General features: G+C 35.0%; 1 protein-coding gene across 2 annotated transcripts; it reads right to left on the bottom strand.

Moving 5' to 3' along the window:
• Nucleotides 1-2,863: 2,863 nt before the first annotated feature.
• On the bottom strand, nt 2,864-10,693 carry LOC110942034 (probable serine/threonine-protein kinase PBL8). 2 transcript variants are annotated; one of them, XM_022183727.2, is made up of 6 exons: nt 10,368-10,693; nt 9,102-9,445; nt 8,517-8,652; nt 5,018-5,154; nt 4,796-4,919; nt 2,864-3,589 (listed from the first exon to the last, which is right to left on the bottom strand). In XM_022183727.2, the coding sequence occupies exons 1-6, from the start codon at nt 10,423-10,425 to the stop codon at nt 3,099-3,101; spliced, it is 1,290 nt and encodes a 429-aa protein (XP_022039419.1). In that variant the 5' UTR covers nt 10,426-10,693; the 3' UTR covers nt 2,864-3,098. The 2 variants fall into 2 exon arrangements, with proteins under 2 accessions (XP_022039419.1, XP_022039428.1); XM_022183736.2 differs by having other exon boundaries at nt 9,102-9,437; nt 10,368-10,692.
• Nucleotides 10,694-18,261: the final 7,568 nt, after the last annotated feature.

Genomic DNA, 18,261 nt, shown 5'->3' with positions numbered 1-18,261 from the left:
ATAGTTACGCAACTTATGTTTGTAACTATGCACATTTATATTACATAATTACGCACAATTGGTGTATAATACATTGACGTTCTTTTTTTCATATAGCAATGTTATACTCATATCTCTGTTGTCAAGGCTTACACAGGCGTGCGCCTAGGCCCACTTTTCAGGCCCAACCCAGTCTTATCGCTTTGCTTCAAAGCCCCACTTCTTTTTTTCATATAGCAATGTTATACATTGACGTTCTTTTTTTCATCATTATTAGTACTAACGAATGTGTTTGATAGTGGTGTGTGTAAATTTTTAATGGGGAGGTAGCACCTTAAATATGGGTTGGCCAAACCTATATATACTAACCCCACTCCCTTCAGCGAGGGATATTATTTTTTAACGGGGAGGGCTTTGTGAGAGGGAATACGTTTAGTAGCTCCTTAAACATGGGTTGGCCAAACGTATAACCCTAGTCCCATATGTACTAAACGTACTCCCTTAAGAGAGGATATTATTTTTTAGTGTGAAGGGCTCATCATGTTTTATAAAAAGATATACGTTTAGCAGCACCCTGTCACGCAATAAAAATACATGTGAAAGTGGTATAAGTGTATTTCAAGAATATAATATGGTTTTAAATTAAAGAATATAAAATAACACGACTATCAAAATAAAACAAAGACTATAGATAGTGCAGTGTAGTCGCCCAATAGTCCAATACAATATTCACATTCTCTGCAACAACAAGTATTTTAATAATAATCGTAGATATTGACGAATGGTCTTTATATAACTTATCAGACAAATCTAGGAAACATGAGCATATGGTTTTGTCACTCCCATGTACAAAATAATATATATTAATCAACTATTTTTCAATATAAAAATCGGGTGAGGCTAAACGCACCTACTTTTTTTTGCTAAATGCAACCCTCGTGATAAAAAGTAGAGCGATGATATGACTGGTTTAGTAGAAGCAAGGGGTACATTTAGTAAAAAGCCATAGGGAAAAGGTGCGTGTAGCATAACCCGAAAAAATGAATCTTATGGAGAAGCACAAGTGGTACAGTTGCAAGTCTTGGGGACGAAAGCGCAAACACCAAACGGCTTGTTTGGAAGCTGACAATCTATGCCGAAACAACACGGCATGTTCGAGCAAGTGGATGGATCGGATGCTGTCACACAACACCTACACACTAAACATACTTGAAACGGGCCAAGCTTCCTCCGCGGCCCACCTCCGTCCATTTCGGGCATCATTCTATATTCACTCTTCCCCATTCCCACCGGCATCGGCTTTACATCTTCAATCATGTTCTCTTCTATGGCTGAAAGAATTGAAAAGAAAGAACAAAGCAGTATTGGTGAATAATATTTTCTATGTATTAAATAAATAAATAAATAAATGAAAATCATATCTCTTTATATAAAAAAATAAAGACGAAAAAAAAGATAATGATAAAGCTAACCAACTAGCTTATGATGATCATTGATCAAAGTCAATATATATCATAATACTCAAACTAAAGATATATAAATAACTAAGGGTAACAAACAAACTTAAAGATAAATGATAAATAACATGACCACTAGTCTACAGCTGGTGCGTTACTCCTATAGCGCTATACATGTTAAATGGAGGCTCGTACGAAGTTAATGGCATGTCTATCTGATTGTAACAAATAGAAAAGATAACGAATTAACTCGGCTAATGGTAGGGAAGATGGTGGCTTGCCTGAAGTTAATTTGCAGATGAAAAGAAGCAAGAAGAAGATGGAAGTGATCATGTGTTTAGTGGCATCCATGAATCTAACACAAAGAGAGGTAGAAGAAATTGAGAGAGACAAAGAAAGACATAAAGTTTTTTGTTTTTGTTTTTGAGTGAATATATGATGTGTGGTGCAGAAGGATCAAGGAAAGTAGTATTGTAGGGCTAATGGAGAAGGAATCTTGATGTGAACAAGCCTCTCTGTCACTTGCCTAGATGCTTGTATGTATGTATGTGTCTATCAATATCATGCTTCTTTACTTTCACTCACTTAGTGCTCACAATGTTAAATATGTCTATTTTCAAATCTATGATACAAGATATAAAATTAGTTTATTATACAAGTGTATTTAATATTAATTTTTTTTAACTGGATTAATATTATATTACGCAAGTTTTCAGGGAGATACATGATATTAATTTTTTTTTATATTAAATTAGTGTGTTTTATCTTGGATTGGATAAATTGTTTAAAATAAACTAGAACTATGATAGAAAATTTTTAATATTAGTACGCAAGTTTTCAGGGAGATACATGATATTAATATTTTTTTTATATTAAATTAGTGTGTTTTATCTTGGATTGGATAAACTGTTTAAAATAAACTAGAACTATGATAGAAAATTTTTAATAGAGTTAATTACATAGTTAGTCCCTGTGGTTTGTACGAAGTAACATACTTAGTGCCTAATAGTTTAAAATCACATTCTAGGGTATTAACTTTTCATTTTGTAACGTTATTTTTATTGGTTCCCAGAAACCCATTCGGTTTCAAAAATATGAAAAAAAATTAATGAGAACCTTGTATGATTTAGAAAAAAAATAGTGAGAATTAGTGAAAATCTACCAAAAGAAACCCAGTAAAAAAAAGTTCTTAGATCCGCCACTTAATTAATTTAAACATAAAATATAAAGAGAACATGTGAAAATGGTATTAATACTTTGCATATTTTGCTTTAAATGTATAAACTTACCTCTCTAGTCAAATTAGAAAGTTATTTGTTTAAAATCAGTCCTTTATTGCATGTTACTTATTTTAATAATACAACTTTAATTAAAACTGATTATAACATAGTTAGGCACCAACTTTAGATAAGAATAGCATCATTAAAAGTATTCAATAAGCTTTCGATTTACGTTACTTTAGAACAAAATAAAACAAAAGATAAAATACACTAAGCTTTTTTTCACACAATAACTTCAAAGCCATTTAGAAACAAACACACAACTCTCAAAACATGACCTACATTACATCATCATACCATCAACATGTTACAAACACACACTTGAAAGAAAATTTACAAACTACTTCCATAATACAACAATATTTCACATTTTTTATTTTTCTCATCTGACTCGACAAGCCGTCACGGGTCCAGGAGAACAGTTCGGGTTTGCGGATCGACATCCGGCACCCGCCCCAACATTTTGAACAAACTTGTGATGCATCTGATAAGCGGGATTACCTGTGACTAGAGGACGGCCCACACTCATTAACGAAGACGATAACGACACTTCGTTTGCACAACTGCTGCTGGTTTGTAAAGGCTCTAAGGTCTCGACCACATCGCTCATTAACGGTCTTGCTTTTGGATTCTGGCTTAAACAGTAGTATGCTAAGCTGCAAGCCTTTTGAGCTCCTCGGACCGAGTATTGACTTTCTAGTCTCGGGTCAATGATTTGAAGTGATTTCCTTTTGTCGTTTAGTTTGGGCCGGGCCCAGTCCACTAAGCTCTGTTCTTTGCTTGGTCGTGTTTTGTCTACGGATTTCTTTCCTGTTAGTAACTCAAGAAGAACAACTCCAAAGCTGTATACATCACTCCTTGCTGTGAGGTGTCCTGCTCAGTACATCATCACAATGTTTCAGGTCAACATAAAAGTCAACACAAATGAATTTTAAAAAACATTAAAACCACACCAACGTTATGTTACTCGTATATTAGGGGTGTGAATTTCTGACACAATCCAAAAACACGACAAAAACTTAACACGAAATTCGCAGGTTTGGGTTCAGTCTAAGCAGGTTCGGGTCAACCCAGTCGGGTTGGCGGATTGACCCATTTATATTTTATAATATTTTTTACAATATGTTTTATGTCATAAATTAAATTGGGCGCGTATTTTATAACATAATTATAACTTAAAAAAGAGAAGAGTGAATTGCAAGTTTTGTCCTTTATCTTTAGGCCATTTTGCAAGTTTTGTCCTTTATGTTTAAATTTGACGAGTTTTGTCCTTTATGTTTGAAAATCAAGCACGTTTTACCCTTTGGGGCAAAACGTGTTTGATTTTTAAAGACAAAACGTGCTTAATTTTTTAAACATAAAGGATAAAACGTGCTTGATTTTTAAACATAAAGGACAAAACGTGCTTGATTTTTAAGGCCCAAAGGGTAAAACGTGCTTGATTTTTAAACATAAAGGACAAAACTCGTCAATTTTAAACATAAAGGACAAAACTTGCAAAATGGCCTAAAGATAAAGGACAAAACTTGCAATTCACTCAAAAGAGAAAGACAAAAGATATTATAATTTAAATGTAATTGTATTATATACATTTGTGTTTTTTAGTAAATTTTAATATATTAATTTACGGGAAAAAAAAAGTTTTAAAAATATTGGGTTTAACAGGTCGTGTTCGGGTCAACGTGTTTGGGTTCATATGTATGACACGATTTTCGGGTTCGGGTTTAACAGGTCGTATTCGGGGCCTCAGGCCAACCCACAAACACAACACGTTTAGCACCCATATCGTATATGATAGATAGTTTTCAACCGGTCTTTACTCTTTCATCAAAAAACATCCCAAGTGATACTAACAACAATTGATACTAACCGACTTACTTAACTACCTTACTGAAATAAAGAGACGTTCAGTGGCTAAGCTTAAGATTTCCGACCGGAGGGTTGAAAACGTATATACCCAAAAATTTCTATAAAACCTGGGGGTAAAAACGTATATAGGGGGGGGGGGGGGGGGGGTCGGCTGCCCCCACTAAGCTACGCCAATGGAGACGTTATATTACAAGAAACTGAAAGCCATACCAGTCATAACATATTCAGGAGCAGCATAACCGTAAGTACCCATAACCCGCGTCGATACATGGGTCTCGTCCCCTTGTGGGCCAGCTTTTGCAAGACCGAAATCAGATAACTTAGTTGTATAATCCTGCAGGTCCACAGTACTTATTAACCATCAACCGACTACACAAAACTTCACAAAAAAAGATAACAACAATACTGAGAAAAATTCTCAAATCCACTTACGGAGTCCAACAAAATGTTGGAAGTTTTGAAGTCCCTGTATATTACAGGTCTTTCGGCATTATGAAGAAAGGCGAGGCCTTTTGCTGCCCCAAGAGCAATCATCATTCTTGTTGACCATGATAATGGTGCACTTGTTTCTAAATACCTCAAAAAAGCACACAAATTAAGTTAAGAAAACAAAAAAAAAGACTTTAGCAATATTTGATAAATGTTAAGAAGAGCAACTGAAGCATTTGAACATAACTGATTCGTCAGTATTAGACGACAGATAAGTGACAATAATATACTATTAATTATCTTCAACTAATACTGTAAATGAACCGAACGTTCATGAACTGTTCATGAACTTGTTCGGCGGGAAGTTCGTTTATGTTCGTTTATTTAATAAATGAACGAACACGAACAAAAAAAAAATGTTCGTTTAATTAAATGAACGAACATGAACACACCTTGTGTTCGTTCGTTTATGTTCGTGAACATTCTTTTATGTTCGTTCATTTATACGTTCGTTTAAATTTTAATAAATACATAAATAGTTATATTTATATAAATGTTAGGTTTTCTAACTACTTATATAAATATAACGAATTAGTATATCAATGCACACTTATTTAGATGTGTTTTCGGATGAAATGTAATATATTAGACTTGTTTCTTCAATCATATTAATTTATTTTTATTCAAATATGTTCAGTTAATTGTTTTTATGTTTGTTTGTGTTCGTTTATGTTCATGAACTGTTCGTTTAGGCTTTAAACGAATGAACATAAACGAACACGAACATGCCCGATTTCTTAATGAACGAACACGAACAAAAAAATGTGTTCGATTATATGTTCGTGTTCGTGTTCGTGTTCGGTTAAAGTTAAATGAACGAACACGAACATGCCTATGTTCGTGTTCGTTCGGTTCATTTACAGGCCTCTTCAACTGCTAAGGTGCTTTTAGGTATTTCTTTATTGGTCAAAGACTCGCCTCAAAGGTATGTTTTGTATCAAATATTTATTTCTAATGCAACGTAATTAAATGTCATGAGAGTGAGACATTATGGTAGCACAAGATGACCAAAAAGGGGTGGAATAACCGACGATCGGGTCAAAAGACAGAAAAAAGCATTAGATAACAAGGATAGAGCTAGAAGATAAAAAGAATATATTATTAGTGCATGATGATGAAAAGATAACATAAGGGCTATAATGCTGATGACAAAGATATTATATGATCATGGCAGTGTTTAACGAAATAAGATGAAAAAATAAAGTACGGTTCCAAATGCTGAAATATCTTTGGTTACCCAATGTGGCTTTCATATAAATATATAATCAAGGTTTAAAAAAACGGAAACGAGTTTCGAGGCGTTTTCCCTTCGCCTCACGAGGCGTAAGCCTCGAGGTGAACCGACGCGTAAGCCCGAGGCGGAGTTAAAAAATAAATATAAGTATTATATATCTTATAAAAATAGTAATACTGACTAAATTCATCATCAAATTCATCAAAATAATCAAAAACATTAAAACACACATAAAAAAGACATAAATTGCTTGAAATTGACACAAAAACTCAAAAACATCAAAAACAAATATCAAAAACCCCTGAGGCGCAGCCTTTTTAGCGCCTCAACCCCTCTGAGGCGCACAAACAGTATAACCCCCCTGAGGCGCGCCTCAGAATCGTTTTTTGGCCGTTTCGCCTTGAGGCGCACGTCTCAACCGTTTTTTAAAACCATGTATATAATTAGGTGCAATTTACTGTCAATTGTTATATGAAGTTCTATTTGTAAACAAAACAGTAGCCCACATTAATTAGAAGAGTTAATTACTGTTTTCGTCCCTGTGGTTTGTCAAAAATCACTATTTCAGTCCATTGGTTTAAAAATTACGATTTCAGTCCCTGTGGTTTCACTTTCGTAACAATTTCAGTCCACCTCGTAACCATTTCAGTCCCTGTACTAACAGAATAAATGGATTGAAATGGTTACGAAAGTAAAACCACAGGGACTGAAATGGTTACGAAAGTGAAACCACAGGGACTGAAATCGCAATTTTTAAACTAATGGACTGAAATAGTGATCTTTGACAAACCACAGGGACGAAAACAGTAATTAACTCTAATTAGAATAATCCAAAAAATGGCAACATTTTGAGAAGTCTAAGGTAGATCTCACACGTATCCAAAGTCAGACAAAAGTTCAATGTCTTAATTATTCTTTATAGATCTTAAGACAAAAAAAAAGTAATCAATACATCCACTCGCTAAGCCATCAAGAACCCTATTTCCTTAAAATAAAAGTTATTCAGCTAAGCTAAATCTGTATTAGCTTGTCATATTTTTGGTCCTTTTGGAAAGCGTAAAAGAATGACAAAATCACACCCACATTCAAAATTTCAGTTTTTAAGATAATTTATAACACTTGATGTACCATTAAGAAGTGATCTGTACAATAACAAGAGCATTAGGTATGCCTAGTAAATAACTGAGTTCTCGACTGTTTTTTTCTGTTGACAAAATATGGGCCCTTGTATATTATTTTTGAAGTTCGATCATTCCTTCTTCATCAAGAGTTCGACACATCAACCAAAGTTATAATTTTTTTTCATCTCATGAGCATCTGACTCGAGTGTATGTAATGTGTATGAACTATGAAACCTTGATGGCCGACACAAAATAAATTTTGATCATATCTAGGAAGCATAATTAGCAAAATTTATTTTATGCTCGTCTATTTTATTTTCCAGCACTATCTACTTTATGTTTATACCGATACTTTTTTTACATTTTTTAATAGAGTAAATTACGAAAATCGTCCTTTATGTATGTCAGTTATTGCAAACTGTGTCCTTTATCTTCAATAGTTACAGAAAGCGTACTCGATGTTTGCAAACCCTTGCAAGTTATGTCCTTTAGCCCTAACTCAGTTAATTTTTTTGTGGTTAAATCTGACCAAATGGACCCCACATGAGGGTATTTTGGTCATTTTACTATCATGTGGGGTCCATTTGGTCAGATTTAACCACAAAAATACTCTCATGTGGGGTCCATTTGGTCAGATTTAACCACAAAAATTAACTGAGTTAGGGCTAAAGGACATAACTTGCAAGGGTTTGCAAATATCGAGTACGTTTTCTGTTATTATTGAAGACAAAGGACACGGTTTGCAATAAGTGACATACATAAAGGACAATTTTTGTAATTTACTCTTTTTAATATGATGTGCCCCGCATTCATGAGCCCACGCTTGAGCCTATGCCCTTTGCACCTTGAGGCTTTTAACAACTTTCTTCTTGCTATTGCCATACTTACTAAACACTAACAGTCTAATAGTTCAGATAATGCTAGCAAGGATGTAATGTTACAACCACAGTAAGCATTCAACTTATATTACAACAATTAGCACGACTAATGATGCTACATACTAATCATGCAGTACTAAAGCTAGAAACAAAGAATGAATAATATTAACTGGCAGAAACAAAAATTCATAGAAAGAAGGTGTGCATACTTCGAAAGAGATGATTTTCAAGGCTTCCACGAAACATAAACTCATAAACAAGCAATCTATGATCATCTTCACAACAATATCCAATCAGTTTCACCAAATTCGGATGCCTGAGCTGACCAAGAAAATTAACTTCCGTCTGCCACACGAAACACCATCGCCCACGTTAATCAAAACAGCCTCAACCGTCCAACACACAAAAACAAAACAATAAATAAAGAGTGAATTGCAAGTTTTGTCCTTTATCTTTAGGCCATTTTGCAAGTTTTGTCCTTTATGTTTAAATTTGACGAGTTTTGTCCTTTATGTTTGAAAATCAAGCACGTTTTACCCTTTGGGGCAAAACGTGCTTGATTTTTAAGGACAAAACGTGCTTGATTTTTTAAACATAAAGGACAAAACGTGCTTGATTTTTAAACATAAAGGACAAAACGTGCTTGATTTTTAAGGCCCAAAGGGTAAAACGTGCTTGATTTTTAAACATAAAGGACAAAACTCGTCAAATTTAAACATAAAGGACAAAACTTGCAAAATGGCCTAAAGATAAAGGACAAAACTTGCAATTCACTCATAAATAAATAAACTTACAAGCCATTCTCTATGACCTTGAAGTCCCTCCTTATTAAGAACCTTAACCGCAACCGGCAGAGACTTAAGCCCTACCCTAACATTCTCATCAATATAACCTTTATAAACCGTCCCGAAACCCCCTTCACCGAGAATATAATCCGACCGAAAGCTCTTGGTAATAGTTTCAAGCTCAAACAAGGTGAAGGCAATCACATGAGTATACAACAAAGAGTTATTCCTCAAATCCTCAATTACATTCAAATTGTTTCGAGGCGTTGACGGATCACTCAGATCTGAAACTGACCGACTATGCTTCCTATCCAAACCCTGATTCTTACCAGATACCACCTGCATCTGCTTAACTGCCAATAATCAACCACAACATATTATTTTTACCAAGGTTGTAAGAATTGCTAGGCGCTAGTCGGCCAGTGAGGTACCGACTAGCTATTAATCGGGATTAATAGGATTGGGATTTTATATGTAATTTTCAGCCCCACTTGCGGTATGCACATATAATGTATATATGTGTGGGTCATCTGGGGGGGCAAAAGTGAAAGTGCACTAATTTTAACGTTATTTTACTAATTTCGTGAAAATAACGTTAAAATGCGGGGGACGGTTAATCATGCATCATGTGATGGCGTTGATAGCCGAATGACAAGAGGGTACATGCACTAATCAGCCTTTGCTGAGTGTTATGTGCCTTATGTCCAAGGGGTGATGCAAAACTACTATCGTATCGAGTCGGGGGTCTCACTAGAAGCAGTCTCTCTTGTAGGGGTAAGGTTGTATACATCTTACCCTCCTCAAACCCTACCTTAGCTTTGCTATTGGTGGGATTTACTAAGTATGATGATGATGATACACACATTTTTTATGTATTATTTTAAGTAGACATGTTTTAACACGTTATTCGACCCGTATTTTCAAGTAGATACGATTAATTGCCGGAATATACCGGTTTTGGTCAAAAATCTTGCCTAAATTTGGACGGAATCCCTAGACTACCACGGATTTTTGGCCAATCAGGACTGGATTTGACTAGTGTTGAACGCCTACTGAATAATTGAAATGAGATAAAAATTACTCAGTAAACCTATGACTAGCTATTAATTAGAGGGCATTTTTACAACCATGATTATTACTATGATTATAATTATAAATATTATTGTTACACAAAATGCAGATTAATTTAAGTGACTTGTAAACGAAGCAACAACGTAAAGGTGACCTAGATCTGGAACAACTAATATCGAAAAGTAACAATAATAATAATAATACCTTGATGATGAGCATCGGAAACGACGGCGGATTCTTCGCGAGTGCCGCAATTACCCATACTGATGGAATGAGGTGGAAGAGGATGATTGAAATTGAATCGTGCAGTATCTCATTATTCGTCGGAGGTGAGTAGGTACTCCGCCGCGGACGCCGGTGCCGGAGGTCCGGGTGCGGTGGTTTTGGGGTGTAGTGGAAGTGGAAGGTGTGATTCCTGAAATGAAACACGCTGTCGGTAAGGTCAGGTCAGTCAGTCGCAGTCGCAGTCGCTTCCGACTCTTTCTTCGTTATCATCGTCGGATTATTATGTCTAATAAATCCTTTTTATTTCTCTATTATCTTATACAACTTTTTAATATTTCATAGGTTATTATAAAATGTATTATTGTATTGTTTTCATGGGAAAACATCAAATAGTAAGTTTATTTTAGCTAAAAAGTGTAGGAAGCAATAGAATTAGGAGATGTGGTAACATTTAAAATAAAGAAAAAGGTATTTTAGTCAATCCAACACTTTCTTCTTCCTTTTCAAAACCCACTAACTTCAAAACCCACCATCTTTAACCATTTCTTCACTTTCTATCTCAATAATCACTACATTATAGTGCGATTTTCATCACCAATTAATGATTCAAACACCCGATCAACGTGTTCTTCAGCTTTTTTTGAAGAGAACCCAGTTTAATTTCATGCAAAATCTCGTTTTTTCGGGTGATTTTGAAGATAATCACTCGATCCGTTCGATTCGAGCGCTTGTCACACCCCAACCGATGGCGGAATCATCGGGGCATGACACTGAGCGAAACAGATTGTCCAGAAGTTTCCACAACAACTATCATTACTATTTAGTTTAATTAATACGTCTCATACCGTATCCCAAATAGTAAAACAAATTATTACAGATAACTAGTCAAATGTTCTGTTCCGACAACTCAGATTCAAATATAAATAACATAACAATTGTTCAAATGCTTCTAGAGACTCGATCTGCAAGATCTACAAACAACTATGCTCTAGACGCTTATTCTAAGCTCGCCTTCCTAGTATATAAGCATCCTAATTGCCTGTCACATACGTTAAAATAAAGTCAATACATAAAATGTAAAGGTTAGCATACAAGTTTGATATAGCATATAGAGTTCGAAAATAGTTTACGCATAACCAGCACGTACACAGAGGAAAACGAAGCATGTTAATTATCGACATGGATCTATCGATACCAATGACTGCGGGTTGACTGCCCGAGGCAGTTCGCAATACATGATTACCACCGTAATCCATGCAAGTAATTGTCCTTAACAACCCCCGTGTGAACGGGTGCTGAGTCCAAACTATAGTACTACGTCGTTAAGGCAGGTAGACAGCATTCCACGTGTAAACATAACAACAAGCATTCATTTAGTCACGTAATACATGCAGAACGGTTAGCGTTTAAATAATTGAGTAGTGTGTTCGATTGTGATTTTAGATAAGTAACGTATGTAACACCCAAAAGTGCTAAAGCAAAAAGGGTTCGAGTATACTCACAGCGATTGATTGATGGGTTGAAGGGAGCGCTTGAGAGTAGGGTTAGCCTGAATAGTTCGATAGTATAACGATGAGTAACGCGTTAAATGGAAACAAGTGATGATGGGTCGAACAGCCTAGTCGATCGAACTGTAGGTTCGATCGAACGGGTTGTTCATTCGGTTAGACAGCCCGTTCGGACAGCCTGTTCGATCGGCCGGTAGGCTCGATCGGTTGGACTGTTCGAGTGGATTGTTTCTTCCTTTGAGTAGGATGTGTTTGTGTATGATGGCTTGTCCTTTTGAGGTTTTCGTTGTAGTATTTGAGAACATTGAAGTGTTCTTACCTTTCAGGTCGATCGATCGAACATGTCGATCGATCGAACAGGTCGTTCGATCGGCCGGCTTAACCGATCGGTTAGACACTTCAATAGTAAGTCCTTAGCAGGATGTCACCTGACCGGACAGCATGTCCGATCGGGTGGCACTCCAATACGTCGAACGAGTTGAAAAATCGATTAAGGGTTGAAGCATAGTATCTCATGATCCGAACAGTAATTCAACCCAAACCGTAGTTCGTTCGAACATCACTTCGTTCAATACTATACTTCATGAAATTGTTAAAGAGTGGGGCCATGTGCTAGCCGATCGACTAGCCTGGTCGATCGGTCAGCATTCTGACCTGGTCGGCCTGTTCGTCTAACACTTGGTTGTTCTGATTGCTTGACGTTATATCGAGGTATTTTGACAACGAGCTGAACCATGGCACCTTTGTTCTTACTTGTTTCCCCTGCTCGGACAGGAATCACCCAAGTCCGGCCGGTGAACGTTTCGGAACGGTAGTTTAACGTTTAACCCGAAATCGGTGAACCTCGTAGATAGAATCCAAATCTTGAACCACACACCATTAGAATGATTAGTGAGTTGGCTCAAGCTCCGTTTCTACCGGTTTGAAGGCATTGAGTGTAAAAGAGTTGGAAATCCTTCTTTCAATCCTCCACACCATGTAAATGTTCAGATCTGTGATAGATCTTAGTTTGTTTCTGTGGAAATCGGCTAGATCCAAGTGATTCTTGGTGGATTGAGGCCAAAACATGAAGTTCCTCAAGAACACCATGATGACATCATCCTAGAACACTTAGATCTTGATGATTTCACGGTTAGAAATCAAGATTTGAAATATAGAAAGGTATAGGAGTGTGCATAGATAAAAAAACGTACAAGATTTAGGATGAAATCTTACCGGGATTGAGAGAAATCCGAGAATAGTGAAGAACACGAGCTGGTCGGTCAGAGGGTTTCCAAAAGTGGAAAGAATGACAATGACAGGCCTATTTATAGGCTTCCAAAAGGGGAAAGAGCTGGCCGATCGGCCAGGCATCCCGATCGGACAACCTGCTCGATCGGACAGTCCGTCCGATCGGCTGGGCTGTTCGATCGGCTAGGAGCCAGATCGATCAACAGCCTGCTTTGAGTGTTCGGTGCGACGATTTCTGATATTTCAATTTCGATTGAAGACGATACGAATACGATAGAGTTTCCTATTCAAATTACTTTTAATCCCAACCATTATACCTACATACAAGCATCTATATTTCACACTATCCTTTCACTACCATTCATCATAATTCGATTTTGATTGAGTTCGATTGAGTTTCGAGTTTCGATTTGATTGATTACCACACATAACATAAAGTAAGCACGCACAGGTAACACGTAAGGCACACACACACGTAATATAACACCAAATTCGCATAATTCGAGTTTCAAGTTCAATTGATGATTCGATTAGCTTGATTATTTATTGATTGACTTTATCGCATTGTTACTTCCTACTATTCACAGTCGTAAAGCGTTTCACGTCGATTAAACATTCGATTCGTTCGATTACTTTGATTAACAACACTTACTCCACATAATACGAATAATAAAACATAGAATAGACTAATTACAGTCAAAGAAGTCAAACTTGACTTGGACTTTGACTTTGACTTTGACATTCGGTAACACGGGGTGTTATAGCGCTGATATGTGTTTCAATCATTCAAAATTCGTCAATTGTTGAAGAAATCACTTTCGATCCATGTAAGAAATTCTTTAATTTCATTTTTACGATCTGGGTTTTTTATTTAGTCATTGCGTTTTACGATCTTGGCGGGAGTCTGGGGGCAGCGCCCCTGGTAGCGGGGTCCAAGGGGCAGAGCCCCTGGCTGGGGTTCAACTCGGAAATTTTTTTTTCTATTAAATTGTTGTAGTAAAAATGCATCAGAAAAATTAATTTTCTGTAAATTGCCTCTGGAAACTGCATTGGTTCAGACAGTTCACAGCACAGACAAAACTATTGTCATGGTTCAATGCGTTTTAGAGAGAACACTTTCTTTGGTGTTTTTAGGCAATTGCGTTTTAGAACTAAAACATTTTTATGTGTTTTCTGGCCATTGCGTTTGAGAAAAACACATTCTTGAAGTGTTTTTGGTGCATTGCGTTTTAGGTAAAACACTTTTTTAGGTGTTTTCAGTCTATTGCGTTTTACAGAGAACACTTTCTTTGTTTTTTAGTCAATTGCGTTTTAGAATGGGTCTTTTTAAGTGTTTTCTGGCCATTACGTTTTACAAATAAGACATTTCTTTGTGTTTTGGGTGCATTGCGTTTTAGGTAAAACACTTTTTTATGTGTTTTCAGTCCATTGCGTTTTAGAAAACAGACATTTTAAGTGTTTTATGGCCATTGCGTTTTACAAATAAGACATTTCTTTGTGTTTTTTGTGCATTGCGTTTTAGGTAAAACGTTTTTTTATGTGTTTTCAGCCCATTGCGTTTTAGAAAACAGACATTTTAAGTGTTTTCTGGCCATTGCGTTTTAGAAATAAGACATTTGTTTATGGCTAGTCACTCAATTCTTTATTTGTTGATCACATAAATATAGTGTCTAGGTTGAATCCAACCCCGTCGTATAACCGCGTATTCAAATAGATTATAAAAAACCTGGAATGGGTTTAAAAGATTGTCGCATGGTTGTACAAGTTGCCTCTCGCCCTCTATGGTCGCATGAATTGTCGTTGTGTTGCCTCTGTGGTCGCACAAATTTCGGCCCCATGATTAAACTATCTTTAATTAGGTTTAAAAAGTTAAAATTTCATATTGAGTTTAGTTGAGGAATTGGGTTAGATGACAAATAGGTCTAAATGGCCTAAATTAAATATGATTGTTAATGACTTAATGGGTTTAAAAACATAATAGGTTAAAAAAACTATAGCCTTTTATTATATATATATATATATATATATATATATATATATATATATATATATATATATATATATAGAGGGAGAGAGAGAGAGCGTGAGAGAGTAGGAGTTGACTACAAAGCCGATTTTTCCTACAAAGTATTGGAAGCCACATGCTAATGACATGTGGCAATTAGTTATTTTAATAAAAAGGGCAAGACTGTAATTTGATATTTATTTTATTTTTGAGATTTATTGTATTCTAAACAAACATATGAGAAATTTAAAGAAACCAAATATCTCATTGATTTCGAACTGACGGTTATATTACGATTGGTACCATGTTTATCATTCTATTTGCAATTCATCATCTTCTTTTAAAGCACATTCAATTCGTATTTCACCTGGTTCGTCACAATGTGTTTTATCACTAAAACACACTACTATGAACACATCCAGTATCCAACTTCAAGTGTAGTAGTGAAACACAATACTATGATCAAACTTAAAAAAAACACATTGTCTTCAACAAAACGTACTGAATACATGTATATGCAGGATCTAATAACAATGTAGCTTTAACACATCAATTCTTAAAACAATATCAATGTAAAAAAATAACACCTTTACCAGTATAGCCACTTTGTTCGTCACATTGTGTTTTATCACTAAAACACATTACTATGAACACATCTACTATCCAACATCAAGTGTAGTAAAACACAGTACTATGATCAAACTTTAAAAAACAACACCGTCTTCAAAAAAACATATTGGATACATGTATATGCAGGATTTAATCACAATGTACCTTTAACACATCAATCCTTAAAACAATATCAATGTAAATAACATTGTCTTGACATTGTGTTTTATCATAGTATTGTGTTTTACTACACTTGAAGTTGGATATTGGATGTGTTTCATAGTAGTGTGTTTTAGTGATAAAACACAATGTGACGAACCAGTTGAAATACGAATTGAATGCGCTTTAGAAGATGATGAATTGCGAATGGAATAATAAACATGCTATCAGTTGTGCTTATATTACAATCCGAATTTGTTATCTTGAATCATTATTCTAGCTATTTTTTGTATGAAAGAGGGTTTTTTATGCTTGAATTTAGAGAGAGAGGGAAAATCGCGAGATTGTAGGGGATTGTGTTATTTATGACAGTTATTTGATTAATTTAAAACACGTAAAATGACCAGACTACCCCTAACTTGTTATGACAATTAATTAATGACACACAAATATTACAAAAATGCCACTGACTTGATCTCAACCATTAAACACCCCATCGGATGGCCCAGATCGCTTCCTATACTTTGTAAGAAAAACACATTTTGCGCAGGAACCTTACTATATATCTCTCTCTCTCTCTCTCTCTATATATATATATATATTACAGAACTCTAAACAAAGTATAGGAAGCGATCTGGGTCATCCGATGGGGTGTTTAATGGGTTGGGTTCATTTCAGAACTCTAAAATATTACAGAACTTTCAGAACTCCTAACAAACAATCATGTTATATATATATTTTTGTATCTAGGATCTTTTTATCATCTATTATATGTATTTCTTTGATTACATAAATGTTAAAAGTAGTTTACATACGTGTAATAGCCAAATTATATATATGTGTCATAACTAATTATATATATGTAAAAAAACTAGTTTACATATGTGTAATTTTAAAATTACATATAAAAAATGATAAAATTACTCTTAACATGTAAGTAATCGTAAAAATACACATAATAAATGATAAAATTATCCTAAACATAAAAATATATAAATAAAAAGATTGTTTATTAGGAGTTCTGTAAATATTTATAGAAATGTTCCTTAACCTACATAGGCCTCACATGAAAGTGAACCATGGGCAGTCACCGACCCAGCCCTTGGTCCAAACCAACCATGTAACACTGAGAACTAACTATACACATTTGTATAATGTCATAAAATATAATTAAAGGAAGTGGGAGAGAGAAATACGGACGGTTACATAGGTGACAACTGTACCACATATAAAGCAATAGATACAAATATGTTATGCGGTTCTTATAATTATCAACATATTTGTTGGTTCTGACTCAGCTTTCCCCCATATATTAGTTATATTGCTTATATTTTGAATTATCTTGAAAGAAATGATTGAATGATCAATCATATTTCTAATCATCTATCGTTCAATCATCTTGTTTAACATCTTAAAATTTCAGAAATGATTAGTTTTTATATGATTATTTTCTATTATACTTCCAGTGATTTGTACATATGAAAATAAAATAATAAGAAACTTAACAAAAGTCTTGATAAGTGAAATCTTTCCATGAAAATAAGGAAATTATAATATTTTTTAGTAAAATATAATATAAAATACAGGAAAATAACAAAAGTCAAAAGTAGACAAATGCAGAGTCAAAGTCAAATCTATACCTCATTTGGCGTTTTACTTAAAGTATTGAATATTGAATTGTTGATAAATCATTAATCGCATATTCAAAGTTTGGCAAAGAAATTAAGTTTTTGGTTGAGTTTAGCCTAAACTTTGAAATTAAGTTGAGTTGCGATCGTGATTTTTGGTGTATGGTAGTAATGCATTTTGGAAGAAAAAAAGTGAAAATTTTGTAAAAGTTATCAAATGTAGTTTCTTAGCTTATTGGTTGATATGATGGATTTTCTGGGGTGTTTCATAGCTTATGGGTTGATAAGTAATATGGAGGATATCCTATATTATGCAAGTGATTTATAGTAATATAATGAGGAAGGTTAACGTACATTACGGCTTAACGTATATCACGTACGACAAGTAATTACTAGGGGTGCAAACGGGCCGAGCTACTCGCGAGCTACTCGAGCTCGCTCGAACGAGCCAAGCTTAAACGAGCTCGAGCCTAAAAACAAGCTCATTTAGTAAACGAGCCCGAGCCCGAGCTTCGCTTATCGAGCTCGAGCCGGCTCGCGAGCCTAATCGAGCTTTCTGTTTATATATTTTTTTTATTAATATATCAAACATATATTTATATAATAACAATTACCATTTATATAAATATAAAAAAATAATTAAATTATATGTATAATAATAACTAATATAAATTAATTAATAAATACTAAACGAGTCGAGCCCGAGCCGAGCTTGAGATTGAAAAATTACCTTC

The sequence above is a fragment of the Helianthus annuus genome, chromosome 1, assembly GCF_002127325.2.
Source record: "Helianthus annuus cultivar XRQ/B chromosome 1, HanXRQr2.0-SUNRISE, whole genome shotgun sequence".
Classification (NCBI taxonomy): domain Eukaryota; kingdom Viridiplantae; phylum Streptophyta; class Magnoliopsida; order Asterales; family Asteraceae; genus Helianthus; species Helianthus annuus.
The sequence above is the reverse complement of the archived record's forward strand: the minus strand, read 5'-3'. Positions and strand labels throughout refer to the sequence as shown.

What these genes read in the sequence shown, in the direction of transcription:
- LOC110942034 (XM_022183727.2), bottom strand. Translation starts at nt 10,425, where the DNA reads ATGGGTAATTGCGGCACTCGCGAAGAATCCGCCGTCGTTTCCGATGCT. An exon ending in TTCCGATGCTCATCATCAAG is followed by an intron (nt 9,446 to 10,367) that starts GTATTATTATTA and finishes GATTATTGGCAG; the next exon opens with TTAAGCAGATGCAGGTGGTA. An exon ending in TCCTGAATATGTTATGACTG is followed by an intron (nt 3,590 to 4,795) that starts GTATGGCTTTCA and finishes TGTACTGAGCAG; the next exon opens with GACACCTCACAGCAAGGAGT.